The sequence below is a fragment of the Phocoena phocoena genome, chromosome 10, assembly GCF_963924675.1.
Source record: "Phocoena phocoena chromosome 10, mPhoPho1.1, whole genome shotgun sequence".
NCBI classification, from domain to species: Eukaryota; Metazoa; Chordata; class Mammalia; order Artiodactyla; family Phocoenidae; genus Phocoena; species Phocoena phocoena.
In genome coordinates, this window is record NC_089228.1 from 52,132,878 (window position 1) to 52,154,965 (window position 22,088).

A 22,088-nucleotide genomic window follows, 5' to 3' on the forward strand; every position below is an offset into this window, starting at 1 on the left:
AACTCAATAAAGCTGGAAAAATACATATATTTGAAATCGATTTCCCTAAAGGCTCCTTCCTCTGAGAAAGGGGGGATTTTCAGAGAGTTCGGGGAACTAGGTAGGAAAGACAACTTCAGACTCATATCTAGTGGTTAACCAGCGGTCCTGGACACGTTAACTCACACAGTAGAGACTTCGTTCTCACGAGTGGAAAACTTGGATAAAACTTGTATTTTATGCCCAGTTGATAGATCTGCGGTATCGCAGGGATGTTGAGAGGCTCAAGGGCAAAACTGAAAGATGGGAGGTGTTGCTACTCTTGTCTCTCAAAACCCAACGATGAAATAAAAATTCCGCAGCCCCTGGTGCTTTGAGGGTTGGCATTCAGAAAGATTTTGCCACAGTTGAAACACACCTCTAAATGTATCAATAACCTGGAACGGTGGTTGTCAAACTTTAGCGTGCATCGGAACTACCTGGAGGGTTTGTAAAAATACAGATTTCTGGATCCCACCCCTAGAATTTCTTGGACGAGGACCTGCTATTTCCATTTCTAACACGTACCAGATACAGGATTGGTCTAGGGAACCACACTTTACAGGCCCCTGGTTTAGTCTTCCGGACAGCCCCGTGGGCAGGGCTGGGAGTCCATCTAGTCCACTTAGGTTTATCTGGCCTCAACTTCCCTCTTCTGTCCTGTCAAGGGAGCCAGGGAGCAAGGAGACCCCTGTAAAACTCCAACCCCGAGGCGCGTTATCAAGCTGCTGACAGCCAGGCCTCCTGAGGGCCTTCGCAAAAGGCCCCTCCCTCCGGCGGAGGCCTGCCAGTGCTAGATAACGCCATCCTGCTGTCACGCGGCAGCGCTTGGCCCCAGGCTCCCGCCTCCCTGGGTTCAAGGCTCGGCGGCCGCTGGGCGGGGCGCGGGGCGGAGCCGGCGCGGGGCGGTGCCAGGCCGCGGGTCCTCAGTCAAGTGACACCCGGCAGCTGCCCGGGCGCTGACAGTGGAGCCAGGAGGCCGGAGGGTGGATATGCCGGGGGTCGTTCGCATCCTCTCCCTGCTGCTGGTGCCGCTGCTGCTGGGCTCTGCGCGTGGCTTGCACGTAAGTCCACAGAACCCCCGCGCAGGAATGATGGATAGGGGACAGGCTGGCGGGGGACCGGGCTGGTGCTGCGGCCACCTGGGGTCCCAAAGGGCGGAGGTCCTGGGACCCCAAGGCGCGCCCGGGCCCGCAGGGCAACGGGGGGAGCTCAGGCAGTGGGCTGAGCCGGCAGAGGGCCGGCCGGGCGGGGCGAGCTTCCTTACCGGTAGCTCTGTCGCTCGTGTGTTCCTCCCCTGCCGCCTCTTTTCGCTGGGGCCTACTTCCTTATTGGTGCAATGAGGGGCTGAGATGAGGTGCTTTCCATCTTTGCGGGTTTCCGGGAGGGGGATTCCAAGTAGCGCGCGTTCTTGGAGGGTGCCCTGGGCTCTGTCTAGCTTGGCGCGCCCTCCCTTGCCAGCGCTCTGCGGAGCGCTCCGGAAGGAGAAAAATGGGGTCAAGAGAGGCCCCCGCAATGGGAACATTGGATTAATTACCTTCGAGGTGGTCTCTTTTCGGACATCTCGTGCCCTTCTCGGCCCTTCCCGCCGCCTACTTTTTAAGGCTTGGATTTTCCAAACCTTCAGGGTTTGGCGGTGAGCCAGAGGCAGGCTGCAGGTAGCCGCCAGCGTTGCTGGAGGGAGGTCTGGCGGGACGAGGTGCTGGGCGGTGCGGGGCGTGCACGATTGCGGGAGAACTACAGCCTCAGTCCACCCGGCAGAGCTAAGGCAGGAGCCGAGGGAACTCCGAATCGCTCCTGGGAAGGTCAACATCACGGCCTTGGAAAGGTGGGGTGGATCTGAGGGGAGAGGAACCGGGGGATTTAAACGGGCGCCTGTCTCTCTGCACGTTCAGGGAACCAACTTTCTTTCTCCAGAGTTCGGGTGGGCTGAGTCTGGGACTTGTTTTATAAGTGGAAAATGGTGAACTTTGACTTGCAAATTACACCTTTGGTAAAAGGCTTTCAGTAAAGTGCGTAGGGCAGGGGAAAAAAAAGAAAAAAATATATATATATTTTTAATTTATCTATCTTAAACCGAGGTTGAGAATCTTATTTGGAAAACAACTGCTGAAAATATTTTCATTTTGGATTCTTCTTGGGAAAAGGTCATCTCAAATGACTATTTGCTAACCTTTGTCTACCTGGGTCTGTGCTTCCCCTGCCCCAGTTTTTTGTCTGGGAGCCCTGGAGTGGGAACTAGCCAGCTATGAGAGCCACAAGAGAACAGTTCAAGGATTCAGTGGCAGAGTAAGATGGGGAGATGGCAGATCTTAACCGATATCTAGGAGGGTTGTGAGACGGAAGGGATAAGGATTTATGGAGGAGGAGCTGGGGGACAGGGCAGCCTGCCATGTCGTGGTTGCTCACTATCCTTGTGCAGCATCATTCACAGGGGCTGCCCTGTGACCGCCAGGAGGCCGTCTTCACCCCAGGAATCCTTATGTTAGGTGTCTAGGTGTCCCTCCTGGGCCTAGAGCTTAAAAAGATACCAGCCAACTAGCTTTCCATGATTTCCTTCTTTACATTTATTTACAACAGCGGTTCTCAAACATTAACTGTCCTAGAAGTTAAAACCGAACATTTAAAAATATTTATTAACTTACTTAAGAAATCGTAAAATCGTTATATGTTAATAAACTTTATATATTTCTTGAAAAATAATAATTTCTTCCCAAATTGTAGGGCGAAGAGTGACATTGTACAGTTTTGCAAATCTCTTTCATGTCTGTCTTAATAGATGATAGTTGGATTCTCATAGCTACTTCTGCATTCATTCTCGCTATATCACATGTCACGTAGCCTCTGGAAGACTTCACTGTACACTCATGAGAGAATGGTTATGGCTTAGTACTGTTTTTTTTTTTTTTTTTTGCGGTACCCGGGCCTCTCACTGCCGTGGCCTCTCCCACTGAGGAGCACAGGCTCTGGACGCGCAGGCTCAGCAGCCATGGCTCACGGGCCCAGCCGCTCTGCGGCATGTGGGATCCTCCCAGACCGGGGCTCGAACCCGTGTCCCCTGCATCGGCAGGCAGACTCCCAACCACTGCGCCACCAGGGAAGCCCCTTAGTACTGTTTTTGAAAATAGTTGTGACTTAATGGACCCCCCGAAAGGGTCTCCCTGGACCACACTTTGAGAACCGCTGGTTTAGAATAATGTTTTTGTTATTATAAAAGTTCATACGCATTATGGAAATACCTGAAACATACAGAAAACGGTAAGAAAATGAAACTGCCCATCCTGTTATAATCCAGCGTGTTTGTATTTCAATAATAAAATGTAGCAACTGACTGGTATTTGAGTGGCTTGGATTCAGGATGGGTTGGGCAGGTGTAAGTGGCCTTCAGGTTTTGACTGGGGACAAGGAAGCTCTCATATCCCACAAAGCTGACGCCGGTTCCTGGTTGCAGGCGGAGCTGACCTGGAAACCTGTCCTTGGCCACTGTCCTATCTAAGGAGCTCACCTTCCAGAGCCCGCCTGCACAGAACTGGCAGGGGACCCTCTTAGGAGCAGAGGTGATGGCGATCTTCAGGCAGCTGTCCCTGGGCGCAAAGGCCGCCCTGGCAGCCGGCACTGTCTTCGTGTCCATGGTCATCTCCCGCTCCTACCTGGCGGAGAGCCTCGAGCTCAGGGCCTGGCGGTGGCTGTTCCGCCTGCAGCTCGCCCTGTTTGCCAACTCACTCATGCTCCTCGGTTCCCTCTACATCTGGCGAAGCACTGTCAGCAACCTCAGCCACTCCCCTGCTGCAGAGTCGGCCTGTTTCCAGCTTTGGAAGTTGGCCGTTGTGGCCTTCCTGGCCCTGGCCCATTCCAGTTTCTTCACCATGATCTTTCTAGTAGCCGAGGAGCCCTATCTCTTTTCCCTGACGGCCTACTCCTGCCTCGGGGCATACATCATCATGGTCTGCTTCCTCTGTACCCTCAGTGGCATGGAGCAGGCCTACCAGCTCCTGGCCTTGCGCGCCGGCAGGGTGGTGGGCAGCCTTGACAAGACAAGGAAGCTGGCACTCAGGCCAGCGCTGGCGGTGCTGGTGTCCGCCGTGCTCAGTGTGGTAGGGCTGCTGAATGCTGCCCAGCCCCCGGCTGTGAAAACCGTGGAGGTGCCCATCCATTGGCTGCCCGCCTCCATGGACAACCTCAAGATCGCGCTGCTCTCCGACATCCACTTGGGCCCCACGGTGGGCAGGACCAAGATGGAGATGTTCGTGAAGATGGTGAACACGCTGGGACCGGATGTCACAGTGATTGTGGGTGACCTGTGCGATGCCGAAGCCTCTGTCCTCCGGACAGCCGTCGCTCCTCTGGGCCAGCTTCGTTCACGCCTCGGCACCTACTTCGTCACGGGGAATCACGAGTACTACACATCAGATGTCAGCAACTGGTTTGCGCTGCTGGAATCCCTGAACGTCACGCCCCTTCACAATCAGAACGTGAAGATTTCTGCCACCCGGGCCCAGCCTGGCGGGGGTGAGGATGATGACTGGATCTGCTTGGCCGGGGTGGACGACATCGAAGCAGACATCCTGCACTACTCTGGCCACGGCATGGATCTCGAGAAGGCTCTGGGGGGCTGCAGCCCGGACCACACCACCATCTTGCTAGCTCATCAGCCCCTGGCTGCCAAGAGAGCTCTCCAGGCTCGGCCAGATATCAACTTGATCCTTTCTGGGCACACTCACGCTGGGCAGATCTTTCCCTTGAATGTGGCAGCCTATCTCCTGAACCCCTTCTTTGCTGGTCTGTACCAAGTGGCCCAGACTACATTTGTTTATGTGAGCCCAGGCACGGCCTACTATGGGATACCCATGCGACTGGGCAGCAGGGCGGAGATTACAGAGCTCGTCCTGCAGCGGGTTCCCTGAACACACCCCTGCCCCGTGCACCTCCTCATTGCCCTTGCCCTCCGTCCCCGACCCTCTGCAGACCAGGCTGCCTGCTTTATCCCCTCCAGTCTCTCCTGCCAGCACACGCTTGTCACAAGACTGGCTTGCACCGTGATCAGTGGTGGGGCTGCCTGTTAACTCTGTAGGTGGCCATCTGCTTCTTTCTGTGCATTTGTGAGACCACTAAAGTCACATGTGTAGGAACAGGCATCTATTTTCCAGATGATGTGGAGTAAGCCCTCCTCCTCTGCAGAACTCATGGGGATGAACTGAATCAGGGGGTTGCTTGAAGGGGATGCCTGTGGAAAGTGGAGTAGGGAGGGGACTCTTGGTATTTTAAAAGCCTCCTTAGGACTTAAGCGGTTTTCAAAATCATTGATCCAGAGCTTTCTGGGGAAGGGGCAGTGTGGCTAGGTAATCTGGGAGAACTGGCGAGATGGAGGTCCCTCTGGCTGCTGGAGAAGAAGCTTTGCTTTTCCCCCTTGGTTCTATCAGAGTCACCTTTACTGAGAGCATCAGCCAAGTCGGCTGGAATAGAGGCTCATCCTGTTCCGGGCCTTGAGTGATGCTGTCTAATTGACTGTGCTCCTGGGCCTTTGGGGTTGGGGGTGGGGCAGAAGGATGGGAACACTGGTCCGTGAATGAAGGTCAGAGTGCTGCTGCCTAGGAATTCAGAGGGTGTTTGCCAAACTTGGCTCCTTTTATACAACACCTGGATGCGGTGGTTAGGGACAGGCGACTTTCCCCAACTGAGAGATGAGGGAACCGAGGCAAAGGGAGGTAGAGCACTGGCGGCAGCGCAAGGGTTATGGGAGATTCTGGCTGGAAGCCAGGTTTTCTGCCTCCCAAGACCAGTGTTCTTCCCACTGCCTGATGGTAAGTAGCTGTACCCTTACAGGTGAGGACAGGGTTCAAACACAAGTAACATTGTAACGAGAACAAGCAAGGGCCTCTAACCTGATGCCCTTTTGAAGTGGTCTGCTTGAGGCCGATTTCAGTTCATGGTAACTACGTGAGCAGGACCCGGAAGGGGGTCGGCCAGTTTCATTGTAGGATGGCTGTTACACTGGAGGGACAGTCAGGAAACTGGAGTGCACACCCTCCACCCCAGGTTTGGGTCAGAAACGGAGGTTCGCTCTCTACCGGTAGGGAGGTTGAGGCTTGCATGGGGAGTGGCAGGGCACTGAGCTCTGGCGGGCCACAAGGCCTTCCCTTCGTGGGACCCCTGGCTCTGGGATGCTGGGCTGTCCTTCCTGCTGGTGGCTCACTGCCCCCTTCCCCCCCACCAGCCTGACCCCATCAGAGCTGTCCTAGCGCTCTGGCCACAGAACTAGACGGCCATCCCTAAGCTGGACCCTCAGAAAAAGAGGCAGGGGTTACCGTGTCTGGAGCAGCCCCAGCCTCGCTGGCCGGCCTCTGTGCCAGAGGTAGGATACCCTTTGACCCTGGGGTAGCAATAAGGCCTGATAGACAAGGCCTCACTGAGAATCTTTCTGCGACAGGGAACTCTGACTGGAGGGGCTCACCCTCCTGCTTTCTTGTCAGGCAGCATCGGGCAAATGACCTCACTGAGCCTCGGTTTCCCTCACCCTGAAATGGGGATAATTATCGTATCTACCTCAGGATTGTTTTGCGGGGAGGGTATTAAGACATGGCGCGGAAGTTGCTTGTAGCTCAGTCACAAGGAAGCAGTTGATGTTGCTAATTTTTAAACATCCCATGAGGCCTGCCTGCAAAGGGGCTGTGTTGGTCACAGGTGCACAGAGAATTTATGGAGCAGCCAGTCCTGGGAAACAGGAGTGGGTACCATGCCGCCTGCCGCTGGGCCCCAGTGATTTGTCACAGCAGCAACTGCTGGGGTTGCTTTCCTCTGTCTCTTGCCTGTGTTATTGTCTCCCTGTGCACACTCAGCCTGGCCAGGGCAAGTCTCTCCATTTTCCCCCTTGTCTTCTTGGTTAGCGGAACCCTGGGGGCTCCTGGAGACCACCTTTCTTGTTTCCAGGCAACCAAAGTATTGACAGCGGGTCTTCCAGTCAAGTTTAAAATGTATCTTTGAGTTGAGATTTCAGTGGTTTCCTTATTATTTACCCTGTCGTGTTTAATCATCCTTACAGCCAGGAATAAGTTTGGAAAAAAACTTATCCAGAACCAAGGAAAGGACCCTGGAGAGCCTTTCTTTTAACACATTTTGCGGGTGGTGGGGTTATAGGAGGGGGAAGTGCTTTGCCAAGGGCAGCGCCCAGCTCAGCTCAAGTTTCCTGACTGCATTCTTGGTGGCATCACTCAACCTCGCCACCTCAGGAAGGTCACTCTTCCAGACCCTCTCACTTTCTCGTGCCCTGACCCCAGTTGGGATCACCCCCAGTCTACACTAGTTCTGCCATTTGTCTTCCACCTTGTGTGTCTCCTGCTCTACCAAGTATTATTTCACTGGTTTCTTGATTTGGGATCTTTCTCATCAGTGCCCTGAGCTGGATGGAATTCACTTCCATCAGTCCTGCTTTTCATCTTGCACCTTCTTGTCTCTTCTCTTTCCCTGAGTGCCAGCATTTTTCAGTCTTGAGCACCTGTCATCCCTGCTCTGAAGTCCTTGCTTGACTGATTCCTCTCTTAACAGAAACAAGACAGGTCCATCTTCTGTGCCCAAGGAATAGCCAGCAGCACCTTCTCACACTTGGTTTGTGTCCCATGACGTGGTGGAAGTTTTCCCAGCACAAATTTCTCCAATTGTGTCCAGATATGGTCCTGGTGGGCTGCTCTCCACGGCCCCCTTGGGACCTCTGTTCCCTGTTCTTCACTCATTTACCTTCTTTGATTTGTTTATTTATTGCTGTGGGAGGTGGTGAGAAACATTTACTTGAAGCTTGAAAATGCTTTCAATTTCATTCTAGTTTCTTTTTAAAAATCTGTTAAATGCAAGTTAAAATGAAACATAAAGCTTTCTAAAAATTAACTGTAGGGCTTCCCTGGTGGCGCAGTGGTTGAGAGTCCGCCTGCCGATGCGGGGGACACGGGTTCGTGCCCCGGTCCGGGAAGATCCCACATGCCATGGAGCGGCTGGGCCCGTGAGCCATGGCCGCTGAGCCTGCGCGTCCGGAGCCTGTGCTCCGCAACGGGAGAGGCCACAACAGTGAGAGGCCCGCGTAGCACCAAAAAAAAAAAAAAAAAAAATTAACTATAGCCCGTGTACTGGGATACTATATATATATATTTTTATTATTATTATTTATTTATTTATTTTTGGCTGTGTTGGGTCTTCGTTTCTGTGTGAGGGCTTTCTCTAGTTGCGGTAAGCGGGGGCCACTCTTCATCGCAGTGCACAGGCCTCTCACTATCGCGGCCTCTCTTGTTGCGGAGCGCAGGCTCAGTAGTTGTGGCTCACGGGCCTAGTTGCTCCACGGCATGTGGGATCTTCCCAGACCAGGGCTCGAACCCGTGTCCCCTGCATTGGCAGGCAGATTCTCAACCACTGCACCACCAGGGAAGCCCTGGGATACTATTATTATAAAACCTCAATACATTAATCCTACTGCCATTCATTCCAAACATCCATCCGTCCGACCATCCTTTTTTCCCCTTGTTTGTTCTTTTTAAAAGCTTTTTATTGTGAAAACTTGGAAGTATTCACAAACTAGGGAGAACAGCAACAGAATCCCCATCACCCAGCTTCAACATTTGTGACTATTCTACTGTTCCTTCTCATCTACCCCAGCCCTTCACTCTTTCTTTTTTGTCAGGAGTATATTAAGGCAAATCTTAGAAAATATAATTTCACCCCCAAATGCTTCAATATGAATCCTTTTTAAAAAAGCATATCCATAATGCTGTTATAGCTGATGAAATTCACAGTAATTCTTTAATATCATCTTATACCTAGTTAGGAGACTTGGGGCTAGAAGTTAGGTTTTCTACCTCTTAATAAAAGTATTTTTTCCACTGTCTGAGGATTAGGTGGCTGTATCTATTACAAGTAACTTTAGGATTCAAATGCAGTTAACTGTGTAGAGTTAGTTTTCAGTTTTTCCGATTATCTCAATTGTCTTTTGTGTGTGTGTGATAGAAAAACACATAGTGTGGAATTTATCATCTTAGTGATTTTTTAAGTGTACAGTTCAATGGCGTTAAGTGTATTCACACTGATGTACAAGAGATCTCCAGAGCTTTTTCATCTTGCAAATGTAAAACTCTATACCCATTAAACAACAACTCCCCTACCCACCCCCAGCCTCTGGTAACCACTACTTTACATTCTGTTTCTATGAATCTGACTACTCTGGGTACTTCATATAAGTGGAATTATATATTATTTGTCTTTTGTGGCTGGATTATTTCACTTAGCATAATGTCCTCAGTGTTCATCCCCACTGTAGCATGTGACAAGACTTCCTTTTTAAGGCTGAATAATATTCCATTGCCTGTATGTACCACATTTTGTTCATTCATCCATCAGTGGACATTTGGGTTGCTTTCACCTCTTGCCTGTTGTGAATAGTGCTGCTGTGAACATGGGTGTGCAAATACCTCTTTTGAGACCCTGCTTTCTATTCTTTTGGATATATACCCAGAAGTGGGATTGCTGGATCATATAGTAGTTCTATTTTTCATTTTTTGAGGAAACTCTATACTGTTTTCCATAGCAGTTGGACCACTTTATAATCCCATCAGCAGTACACAAGTGTTCCAGTTTCTCTATATCCTCACCAAATCTTATCTTCCATTTTTTGTTTGTGTTAATAAATTTATTTATTTATCTATCTATTTATTTATTTATGGCTACACTGGGTTTCTGCTCTGCATGGGCTTTCTCTTGTTGTGGCAAGCGGTGGCTACTTCCGTTGCGGTGCACGGGCTTCTCATTGCAGTGGCTTCTCTTGTTGCGAGCATGGGCTCTAGGCACGCAGCTCAGTAGTTGTGGCTCGCGGGCTGTAGAGCACAGGCTCAGTAGTTCTGGTGCACAGGCTTAGTTGCTCCGTGGCATGTGGGATCTTCCTGGACTGGGGATCGAACCCGTGTCCCCTGTATTGACAGGCAGATTCTTTTTCTTTTTTTTAAATTTATTTTTGGCTGCATTGGGTCTTTGTTGCTGTGCGCGGGCTTTCTCTAGTTGCGGCGAGCGGGCCTTCTCTTGTTGCGGAGCATGGGCTCTAGGCGCTCAGGCTTCAGTAGTTGTGGCACGCGGGCTCAGTAGTTGTGGTTCCCAGGCTCTATCGCACAGGCTCAGTAGTTGTGGCACATGGGCTTAGTTGCTCCGCGGCATGTGGGATCTTCCCAGACCGGGGCTTGAACCCATGTCCCCTGCGTTGGCAGGCAAATTCTTAACCACTGCGCCACCAGGGAAGTCCCTGTTTGTTTGTTTTTGATAGTGGTGTGAGATGATAACTTATTGTGGTGTTGATTTGTATTTCTCTGATGATTGGTAATGTTGAGCATCTTTTCATAGGCTTGTTGGCTATTTGTATACCATCTTTGGAAGAATGTCTATTCAGGTCTTTTGCCCATTTTAAAATCATATTTGATTTTTTTGTTGTTGAGTTGTAGGTCTTTATTATTCTGGATATTAACCGCTTATCAGATATATGATTTGCAATTATTGTCTCTCATTCCATTGATTGACTTTTCACTGTATTGATTGTATCCCTTGATGCGAAAAAGTTAAGTTTGATGTTCCATTTGTCTATTTTTGCTTTTGTTGCCAGTGCTTTTGGTGTCATAACCAAGCAGTCACTGCCAACCAAGCCCAATATCATAAAGCTTTCCCCCTATGTTTTCTTCGAGGAGTTTTAAATTGGGGGTTTTATGTTTCGGTCTTTGATCCATTTTGAGTTATTTTTGTATATGGTGTAAATTAAGGATCCAACTTCATTCTTCTGCATGTGGATATCCAGTTTTCCCAACACTTTTTGTTTAAGAGACTGTCCTTTCCCCATTGAGTGGTCTTGGCACCCTTACTGATGACCATGTGAACATTTGTGTGACAGTTTATTTTCAGGCCCCTCTATTCTATTCTGTTGATGTATTTGTCTGTCTTTATATCAGTAACTCATTGTTTTTTATTACAGTAGTTTTGAAATCAGGAAGTGTGAGTCTCCCAACTTTGTTCTTCTTTTCCAAAATTGTTTTGGCTATTGGGGGTTCCTTGAAATTCTGTATGAATTTTAGGATGAATTTTTCTATTTCTGCAAAGAATGCTGTTGGGTTTCTGATAGAGATTACATTGACTCTATAGATCACATTGGGTAATATGGACATCTTAACAATACTAAGTATTTCGATCCATTAACATGGGATGTCTTTCCATTTATCTGTGTCTTTTAAAATCTCAGCAGTGTTTTGTAGTTTTCAGTGTATGAGTCTTTCACCTCCTCGGTTAGGTTTATTCCCAAGTATTTTATTCTCTTTGATGCTATTATAATTGGAATTGCTTAATTCCCTTTTTGGATTGTTCATTGTCAGTGTATAGAAGTGCAACTGATTTTTGTATGTTGATTTTGTATGCTGCAACTTTGTTGAATTCATTTATTAGTTCTAACAATTTTGTGTGTGTGTGTGTGTGTGTGTGTGTGTGTGTGAAATCTTTAGGGTGTTCTACATATAAGATCATGTCTGTGAATAGAGATAATTTTACTTCTTCCTTTCAAATTGAATGTCTTTTGTTTCTTTTTCTTGCTTGTTGCTCTGGCTAGGACTTCCAACAGTATGTTGAATAGAAGTGGTGAGAGCAAGCATCCTTGCCTTGTTCCTGATCATGGAAGAAAAGCTTGCAATCTTTCACATCGAGTATGATGTTAACTATTGGTTTTCGTATACGGCCTTCATTGTGTTAAGGTAATTTTCTTCGATTCATAGTTTGTTAAGTGTTTTATCGTAAAAAGTTGTGGAATCTTACCAAATAAATTTCTGCCTCAATTGAAATGATCATGTTTTTGTCCTTCATTCTGTTAATGTGCGTTCCATTGATTGATTTTCATATGTTGAATCATTCTTGCATTCCAAATCTCACTTGATCATGATGTATAATCCTCTTAAAGAGTTCTTGAGGGAATTCCCTGGTGCTCTAGTGGTTAGGACTCGGTGCTTTTACTGCCAAGGGCGTGGGTTCCATCCCTTGTCAGGGAACTAAGATCCCACAAGCCATGTAGCATGGCCAAAAAAAAAAAAAAAAAGTTGTTGAATTTAGTTTGCTGATATTTGTTGAGGATTTCTGCATCAATATTAATCAGGAATATTGATATTGGCTTGCAGTTTTCTTTTTTTGTTATGTCCTGTCTGGCATTGGTGTTAGGGTTATGTTCTCATAGGATGAGCTTAGAAGTGTTCCCTCCTCTTTAATTTTTTGGAAGAGTTTCAGGAGGATTGGTGTTAATTCTTCTTTAAATGTTTGGTAGAATTCTCTAGCTGAAGCCATCTGATCCTTTGTTTTTCTTTGAGATTGTCAATTACTGATTCTATCTTCTTACTAGTTATTGGTTTGTGCAATTTTCTGTTTTTTCATGATTCAGTCTTGGTAGGTTGTATGTTTCTAGACATTTATCAGTTTCTTTAGGTTTCGCAATTTATAGGTATACAATTGTTCATAGTAGTCTCATAATCCTTTTTGTGTGTGTGTGTGCCATCAGTTGTAGTATCTTCTCTTTCATTTCTGATTTTGAAGCTTCTCTCTTTTTCTTAGTTAATCTAGCTAAAGATTTATCAGTTTTGTTGATCTTTTCAAAAAATGAACTCTTGGGCCTCCATGGTGGCGCAGTGGTTGAGAGTCTGCCTGCCGATGCAGGGGACACGGGTTCGTGCCCCGGTCCAGGAAGATCCCACATGCCATGGAGCGGCTGGGCCCGTGAGCCGTGGCCGCTGAGCCTGCGCTTCTGGAGCCTGTGCTCCGCAAAGGGAGAGGCCACAACAGTGAGAGGCCCGCATATGGTTAAAAAAAAAAAAAAAAAAAAAAAAAGAACTCCTACTTTCATTGATTTTTTTTTTTCTATTTCACTTAATTCCTGCTCTAATTTTCATTATTTCCTCCCTTCTGCTAGCTTTAGTTTTTTTCTTTGATTTCTTGAGGAATTGTGTCACTTTACAGTTCTTTTGTTTGAATCAGGATCTAAAAACAAGGTCCATATATTGTATGTGATATATTTCTTAAGTCTCTCTAAGTCTATAAGATACCCTCTCTTCTTATTTTGTGCCATTTATTTGTTCAAGTTATCTGGATATATCTTGGTATTTCCTACATTTTGGATTTGTGGTGGTGTTTGACATGTACTATCCTTCATATTTTCTGTAAACTGGTAGAGGTGGACATCTATTAAAGTTAGAGCTAGAAGCTAGACAGATTGATGTTCAACTTTTCTCCTTTTTTGGTAGGAAGACTTCATTGCTTTCAGTGATGCTGAGATTGACCAGGTGTTGTCAGCTTGGCTCCTCCACTAGAAGGTTCTACATCATCTTTCCATCTAATGTTTCAGCAGTCATTGATGATTGTTGCCTAAAGTCCTTAGTCCAGTAGGGATTGTAAAATGGTGATTTTTTTTTAAGTTTGATACATTTAATACAGAATTTAGTAGGCCAGAGTACTAAATAGACTTTCTGGGAGTATTTAGTTGGCTTTTATCTATTCAAGAGACAATGGAAACTTCTTTTACCTCAGTTCTGAATTTTGAAGGAGTTTTTGTGGAGCTTAGTTAGAAGTATAATCCTGGGAATTCACTGGTGGTCTAGTGGTTAAGACTCTGCACTCTTGCTGCTGAGGGCCTGGGTTCAATCCCTGGTCAGGGAGCTAAGATCCCACAAGCCGCACGGTGCGGCCAAAAAAAAAAAAAAAGAAAAAGAAGTGTAATTCTGCCTTCAGCCCCCAAAACGATGATTTTTAATCTCATTTCTTCTGCATTTACTAGCTGTGGTTCTTCTACAAAGAATTCTCTTCATCAATTGTTTGGTTATTCTGAAAAAGTCTGTACCAAAGGCAAGACGGATGCTGGATTCTTCCTCTTTATTCATTAGTTTTCAGAATAATTAGTTGATACCCCAGCAGACTTCAGGGATGACCAATAAGCTTTTCTTTTAGGTGGGAGGGAGTATTATGAATTTGGCTATTTTTGCATATCTGACGTGTTTCAATCTAACGAAATGATAAATCTTTTAATGCTCAAAATATCCCATTTTCAGCCAGTTGGAGCTCCTTCAAATTGGCTTCTATGTCATTTTGTGTGGCCCTAATAGTCGTTGATTGTTTTAGGCTTATTTTGTATATATTCTGCCCCAGACTTGGATTAAGTGGTTTCTTAAGGAGCCCTGGTTGCTTTTTGTGGGAAATATTTAGAGACCATAATTTAAGTGCTAGAGGAGCTAAGTGCTACTGGCTAGTGTCATTTCTTAGCTGTTTCTGTGGCTATTGCTGGGAAATAAATATTTTTTTAGAAAGAGAAAAAATTTTAAGTTACATTAGTTTTTAGAGCAGTTTTAGGTTCATAGCAAAACTGAGTGGACGGTACAGAGATTTCCTGATTGCAGGGCTTTTACTCAACTTTCTTTGATTTTATGTTTGTTTCTATTTTATACTGAAATGTTTGGTTCCTAACAACCCGATGCAATTGCTTATTTATCCTATTATGTATTTTATAGATTCAGAATAGTAATGAAATATTCTTAATAGGATGAAATCTACCAGATGCTGGTTTATTTGTTTTAATGCAGTTCAAGATGTATTTTTATCCTTAGTCTAAATACAGTCAAAATACTATTTCAAATTCACTTGAAATGATGCCTTCCTCTGTGGACAGTTAGGTCTGTTTTTCACTTTTAAGAATTATTTTATATTTTTAAATTTATTCTTTTTAAACTGTGTACTTACCTTTTCTCTGAGATGAGGGAGCAGAATTAAATCTGTAAATGTCTGTGAGTCCTGGAGGATAGGGAACTGATCCTCAACTGTGCTCATTTCTCCTCCATTCTGCCATTTCCCCTTCCTCTTCCATTGAAATTTGCACTCTTTATCCACAGTCTTTTGGAATGCTGAACAAAAATCTTCTTGGAACAAGACAGGAATAAGTAAATAAAATTAATAAATCTATAAGCCATGGCAGATCATTCACAAATTCCTCCAGATCCATATTGATTATCACCATTCATTCCATGCGGTGGTTTTTGTTCTACAGCCTGTCTGATGTAATGGTGCTTCCATGATATTTGATGTTTGAAAGGCTCTAGCTCTGGCATTATCAATGTGTGTTTTATAGTCGTCTGCAATATTCCTTCTCTTTCTCTTTGCTCTGTGAACTGAGGCATCTGGGAAGCCCATGTGTGTAAACACCCCTCCACCCCTGTCTTCTCCCCTTCTCTTAATCTCTTTTCCCTCAACACTAGGGTGCTAGCAGCCTGGGATGGTTGGGTCTCTGTCACCCTGGAGCTGAGCAGCTCATGTCAGGAATTCTCCAGGCTCTTGGGCCTCTGGGGTGAGTTGAGAAGGTATGTAGGGTGCTGGGGATGGAGATCCATGGAATAGGTGCTTACCTGAGTTATTATGAGAGACCTGAAGACATTAGCATCTTCACGTAATCGGCATGACACATAACCTGTGATAGCACTGAGCTCCTTTTATTTCTTTATTCAGGTTGAGGAATGTGCACAAATAATGCAAATATAATTAATTTTAGTCCTGAGGATTAGGCAACCTGAGGCATGTTCACGTTACCTGGTGATGTAAATACCAATGTTACATTGAATCTTTTTTAAAGAAAGGCTTATTCACCACTGAAATCATCTCAACAGCATCATTAACTTTAAAAATGTTGTATTGGGCAGTATTAGTTACCTGATATGTATTTGGTCTGGGGTTGTTTCATTTGTACTGTGGTCTTCTTTCTCCAGTGTTATATGCATTATGTATAATACATTGGTTGGGGGTGGGGGCACGGCTTGGAAAGGTGTGGGCTTTGACTTGCTTGGAATTGCTTTTTATTCTGTAAGTTCTGTGACCTCATGCACTGTAAATATTGATGCTACCACACGTGAAATAAAACTGTGGCTCTTCAGTATTTGGTTCCAATGCGAATTAATTAAAATGGGGTTGGGGAAGTAGGTGTCCAGTAGTTAAGAATCCGCCTGCCAATGCAGAGGACACGGGTTTCATCCCTGGTTGGGGAAGATCCCACATGCCATGGAGCAACTAAGCCCGTGCACCACAACTACTGAGACCGTGCTCTAGAGCCCGCGAGCCACAACTACTGAGCCTGCGAGCCACAGTTACTGAGCCTGTGTGCCACAAATACTGAAACCCGTGTGCCTAGAGCCTGCACTGTGCAACAAGAGAAGCCACCGCAATGAGAAGCCCGCACACTGCAATGAAGAGTAGCCCCCACTCGCCGCAACTGGAGAAAGCCTGCGTGCAGCAGCGAAGACCCAGCGCAGCCAAAAAAAAGGGGGTGGAATTTGCACACAGGGAAAATTTTCCATTATATGTATTTGGGGGGAATAAACTCTGAAGGCAGCTTTCCCTCTTTTCTCCTCCCCCCACATTTCTCGATGGCCCTACTTCCATCAGTGGTGCCACAGCTCAGAGATTAAGGAAGCTGGCTCTTTTAGACTGGGTCCTCTCAGGTCCTTCAACATTGAAAGGGGTCACTTTGGAGCCATGAAGTGGATTTTCCCTGTTTACCTTGGCCCTGACAGTCACCAGTTAGAGGCTGTCTCTTAGGTGATGCTGCTTCTGCATCTGTCTGTATCATCCCCTCTGCTGCTTTTCTAAGCTTCCATTTCAGAGACTTGTCACTGCTCCCCAGGTCCAAATAACATGCTGTTGTTTGTATATCAGACCAGTGTGACAGCTCAGGGAGTGTCCTGACAGTCGAGGTGTCTCATGGGAGAGAGCGGGGCAGTTACCAGGTCCCTGGAGCAAGACAAAGAATGTGTCCTGCCCACTTAAAAACCAACTGCTTTTGACCCTTTTTATTGATAGTTTTGAAAAGATTAGCCACAGACCAAATGCCAGAGGCTGTGCTGACTGTCCCACAGCTGCCACTGGGGCTACCACTTGGTTAAACAAGTGGTCCACCACCATCCAGCACGATCTGTTTTTGGCAGGGGCTCCCCGGTGATCTGAATGGGGATGTGATGAGGATGTCCACTGAGTCTTTGTGGTAGAGGCACCAGTGTCTGCAATTCCAGGAGAACTGTGGGCTTGTTCAGAATCATCTTGGGTGGAGGTGCGCAGTGGGCAGTTCCAGGACATCTGTTTGGCCCTTCCCTCCACAGTGGCTGTTACTCATGGGGAGGCTTCTGGGGGCTGTTAAGTAGAACCGTCCCAGTTTGCACTCAGAACCAGGGACATCACCATAGGGTAGGTCCTCTGACTAGTGAGAAGGACGTGGGCCCTTTCCCGTGGCAACAAGGTGGGGATGGTGGCATTCGGGAGCCCTGGTATATACATACCAGTCCAGACTGCATCCAACAGTCCTGATGAGGTCTGGGGGTGCACTTTCCTTAGGACACAGGTGTCCTAAGTCCCACTGGGGAAGGAATATTTATTGTGTGTACTTAGGGTGGCATCACAGGGCCCTTCGTCATGGGGATCCATCCAATCCTTCCTTCCATCAGCGGTTTGTTGTAGAACCACCTCAGAGCTGGGAACCAGATGAAGGAGTCATGATTTTCCACTGCAGGGGCTGACCTCAGCCTTTTGCTCACGAGTGATTGATTTTTTTCTTGCGAGACACATCAATCAACACCCTCACTGGTTGGCCAACCATCTCACCCTCTAGGAATGCTGCAGTTTCTGAGCCCTTGCCTGAAGTCACCTCTGTCAACACGCCCCAGCTGCCACTCTGGCCTAGCTAGTTGTGGTGGTGATTATGTCCATCTGCATCTGGTGGTTAAGTGGTACCTCTTTAGTTATGCCAGGATCTCATCACCCTCGAAGACACAAGGGAGCATCTTCTGTCACCCCCTGCCCACAGAGCACAGCCCGCAGGGGACTTCTGGAGGATACCAGGACCCTCCTCACTGCTGTGTTCCTTACTGAAGGGTGTGTTCTCTGGACAGTTCTGGGGAGTATAGTCAGATGTTGGGGTGTCTGGTCACCATTTTTACTTTCTCACTTCTTGGAGCCATCTCATACCTTCCTCAGGATTCCATGGCAGTCTGGGCACCTCCACCTCATTTCCTGTAAGTCAATATCATGTCCAAGTTCCAAAGAACTGGGTTCCAACGGCACAGGGACTGGGTTGGGCACCTTTACCAAGATGACAGCTCACACATGGGAGAACGCACCATGTCCATACACTCCCCTCTATCTGCCTTGTGTTCTGCCCCCTCAAGATCCCCTCCCAGTGTCCCCCCTCCCCCTCCCCAATTAAGTCCTGGCCTTATCTTTCTGGCAGGAGATGTAGGTCTCTTTAAACATTGCCATGGTAGCCTCTGGCATTCACGGAATGCCCTGAGTGGGTGGCTGATTTGAGCCTGTCAACCGGTCTCTTTCTTCAAAGCTTCCAATCTGTTAGTAAAAACCAGCCAACCTCACAATCCTTATAATTACCAGCACCCACCCCTCAGCCCCATTCTACGGGTAGAGCTAATGCAGATGCCCACTCCCAGCCCTGCACAGGTGAGGGCCTTATCGTGTGTGTTTGCATACCATGGGCCGTCGCCACCCACTTAGCACCAGCTGTAGTGTTCTTCCTGCTGTTTGACGCACAGGAAATGAGAAATCCAGGTATTGACTCACATCCTGAGGATCTGCTGTGTAGGACAGTTCTGGTACCAAGTGTCTTAATTTGGGTTCCTCTAGAAGTAAAACATGAAACCAGGGCTGGAGTGCAGGTGATCTGGGAAGCGGCCCAAGAGGGACAGATTCTCACTCTGGGCAACACGACCGTGATTCTGCCAAGGTCTCCTGGAGAGCAGACGGAACGTCTCCCGAATTGCCTGCCTAAAAGAGGAGGGTGGGGCTTCCCTGGTGGCGCAGTGGTTGAGAGTCCACCTGCCGATGCAGGGGACACGGGTTCGTGCCCCGGTCCGGGAGGATCCCACATGCCGCGGAGCGGCTGCGGCTGGATCCGTGAGCCATGGCGCTGAGCCTTCGCGTCCGGAGCCTGTGCTCCGCAACCGGAGAAGCCACAGCAGTGAGCGGCCCGCATACCGCAAAAAAAAAAAAAAAAAAAGAGGAGGGTGCAGTTATCCACTCCCACTGGTTGAGGGCTGCTCCGAGGTGCGTGGACTCCCCCCGACACCTGGGTTCCTGGGTGAGCAGGTGCCCGTGGCGTGTGGGTGGGAAGACACAAAGACTTGACGGGTGAGCTTGAGATGAGACACTGTCAGCACACTGTACACTGAACTCGCGCGGGACTATCCACAGGCGCTGACATAGGTGTGTTTTTGAGGTTTCGTTTTTTTGTTTTTTTAATTTTTTGGCCGCATCTCGCGGCATGCGGGATCTTAGTTCCCCGACCAGGGATGGAACCCGCCCCCCCTGCAGTGGAAGTGCGGAGTCTTAACCACTGGACAGCCAGGAAGTCCCCAGGTGTGTTTTAAAAAACACCTCTTGACCTTCTCTTTATTCTGTCTCAGAGGTCTTACCACAGTGGCAAGAATAAGTCATTATTCTCAGGATGTACATAATATTTCATCATGTGTGTGTATGTACATTCATATGCAGTACACATACCATAGAAACCATAATTTATTTCATCAGTCCACTTTTTAAGGTTAACCTTTTTCCAGTTTTATTGAGAAATAATTGGCATACATCACTGGATAAGTTTAAGGCGAACAGCGTGATTTATTTACATGTTGTGAAATGATTACCACAATAGGTTCAGCTAACACCCATCTTCTCATACAGATAAAGTAAAAGGGAAAGAAAGAAAGAAGAAAGGAAAAAACTTTCTTCTCCTTATGATGAGAACTCTTAGGATCTACTCTCTTAACAGCTTTCCTGTATATCCTACAGCAGTGTTAGCTATAGTCATCATGTTGTACCTTACATCCCTGGTATTTATTTACCTGATAACCAGAAGTTTGTACCTCTTTTTTTTTTTTGGCTGTGCCACGCAGCATGTGGGATCTTAGTGCCCCCACCAGGAATTGAACCTGCACCCCCTGCAGTGGGAGCGCAGAGTCTTAACCACTAGACTGTCAGGGAAGTCCCTGGAAGTTTGTGCCTTTTGACCACCTTTCTCCAATTCTCCCTGCCCCTGACTCTTTAATTTGTGTCAACATTTTACTAGGAAAAAACTCAGGAGGGTGGAGCCCCCTCCACCAGGGCTCACAGTTTCCTCTGCCTGTGTCGCCCATCCCCTTGGCTAACTCTTCCTCATCCTGGGGCTCGGCTTAGACCCATTATTCTTTTTTTTTTTTTTTTAGATGTTGGGGGTAGGAGTTTTTTAATTAATTAATTTATTTTTGCCGTGTTGGGTCTTTGTTTTTGTGCGAGGGCTTTCTCTAGTTGCGGCAAGCGGGGGCCACTCTTCATCGCGGTGCGCGGGCCTCTCACTATCGCGGCCTCTCTTGTTGCGGAGCAGAGGCTCCGGACGCGCAGGCTCAGCGGCCATGGCTCATGGGCCCAGCTGCTCCGCTTCATGTGGGATCTTCCCGGACCGGGGCAAGAACCCGTGTCCCCTGCATCTGTAGGCGGACTCCCAACCACTGCGCCACCAGGGAAGCCCCAACCTGGTGGTTTTATCCTCATTTTGCTCTGTAGGCCTCACTATGTCGACTCTTGGGTTTCTTCCTTGCTAGACAGAAGCTTCATGTGGTCTGTGGCTGCATCTGTTGGTTCCCCTCTGTTATTACCCAGCACATAGTAGGTGTTTGTAATATTTGCAAGTGCTTGTTAGGTTGATGTTTGGGCTGGATTTTGAGGTTGTTTGAATGCAGGGGTGCTCTGCTCTGTGGGACAAAGGCCATATTCCACCATCTGCCCAGATCGTTTCTCTCCAACGTCATCTGCTTTTCCAAATCCCTTCCCTTAGACAAGCGAACTCCAAACAGCCCTTTCCTTTTCCCAGTTCTGCCCGAAGTTGCTCACTCCCTTTCTACCTGTACAAACAACTTCCCCAACATATGGGCCACCTTTGAACTCAAAGAACTTGTGGGAAACCCTTATTTGACATAATCATATACATGCTGTGAGATGTTTTCAAAGACATCCATTGGGGCACCTAGTATAAGAAATCATGTGAGTTTCTTGCTTTTGAGTAGCAATTAAAGCGTTGTTTGGAGATATTAAATTGACACTCTGGCCTTCTAAAAAATGATTCTTAAATTATTTGGTTTTTTTTGTTTAGCTTTAGTAACTCACATACAGTAAAGCTTTCCAGTTGCCCCTAAGCAGTCTCCTGGCGGCATGCAAGATCTTTAGTTCCCCGACCAGGGACTGAACCCGGGCTGCCTGCAGTGGAAGCTTGGAGTCCTAACCACTGGACCGCCAGGGAATTCCCACAGTCACAATACTTTATATTTGGATTTCAGGCCAAGTGTGATCTAGGACCTTTGCTCTCATTGATGTTTCCAGATATGGCTTCAAGGGCAACCCCCAAAGCTCTCATGGACTGTGATGCTGCTATGAAAAAGAGATTTAAAAAAAAAAAAAGCCTAAAGATGCGCAAGGAATCTTACCAACAATGGAGGACACTAATTAAATGGTCTCTTGTAGCCCTTGTCCTGTTGGAACCTGAGGTCTATTGCTGCCTTTTTATATCCACCAGAGGGCAGTGTTCTATTCTGCCTCACAGTCGGCCTCCCCTTTGAGGTCTCCCCTTTCTTTTCTTTTTCTTTTTTTTTTTTCAATTAAAAAATTTTTTTTGGCCACGCTGCATGGCGTGTGGGATTTTAGTTCCCTGACCAGGGATCCAACCCAAGCCCCTGCACTGGAAGCACAGAGTCTTAACCACTGGACCGCCAGGGAAGTCCCAGAGGTCTTCCCTTTAAAATCCTAGCATTTCAGCTCCTGAAGTGATCCCCAAACTGTGTTTCTCAAACTTTGATTTGACTTCTAGAAATACATCTTGGGCTTCCCTGGTGGCGCAGTGGTTGAGAGTCCACCTGCCGATGCAGGGGACACGGGTTCATGCCCTGGTCCGGGAAGATCCCACATGCCGCGGAGCAGCTAGGCCCGTCAGGCATGGCAGCTGAGCCTGCGCATCCGGAGCCTGTGCTCCGCAA

At 47.4% G+C, this 22,088-nt stretch overlaps 2 protein-coding genes across 2 annotated transcripts in view; both read left to right on the forward strand.

The window, feature by feature from the left end:
• The first annotated feature begins 971 nt into the window (after window positions 1-971).
• The window catches only part of GLB1 (galactosidase beta 1), a 90,139-nt gene continuing 69,022 nt past the window's right edge, over window positions 972-22,088 (forward strand). The window contains exon 1 of the mRNA XM_065886440.1: window positions 972-1,082. Within this exon, the coding sequence (XP_065742512.1) occupies window positions 1,011-1,082 (72 nt within the window). The 5' untranslated portion in view covers window positions 972-1,010. The remainder of the gene's footprint in view (window positions 1,083-22,088) is intronic.
• On the forward strand, window positions 3,579-4,922 carry TMPPE (transmembrane protein with metallophosphoesterase domain). Its single transcript, XM_065886343.1, has one exon. It carries the CDS (start codon window positions 3,579-3,581, stop codon window positions 4,920-4,922), a length of 1,344 nt encoding a protein of 447 aa, XP_065742415.1.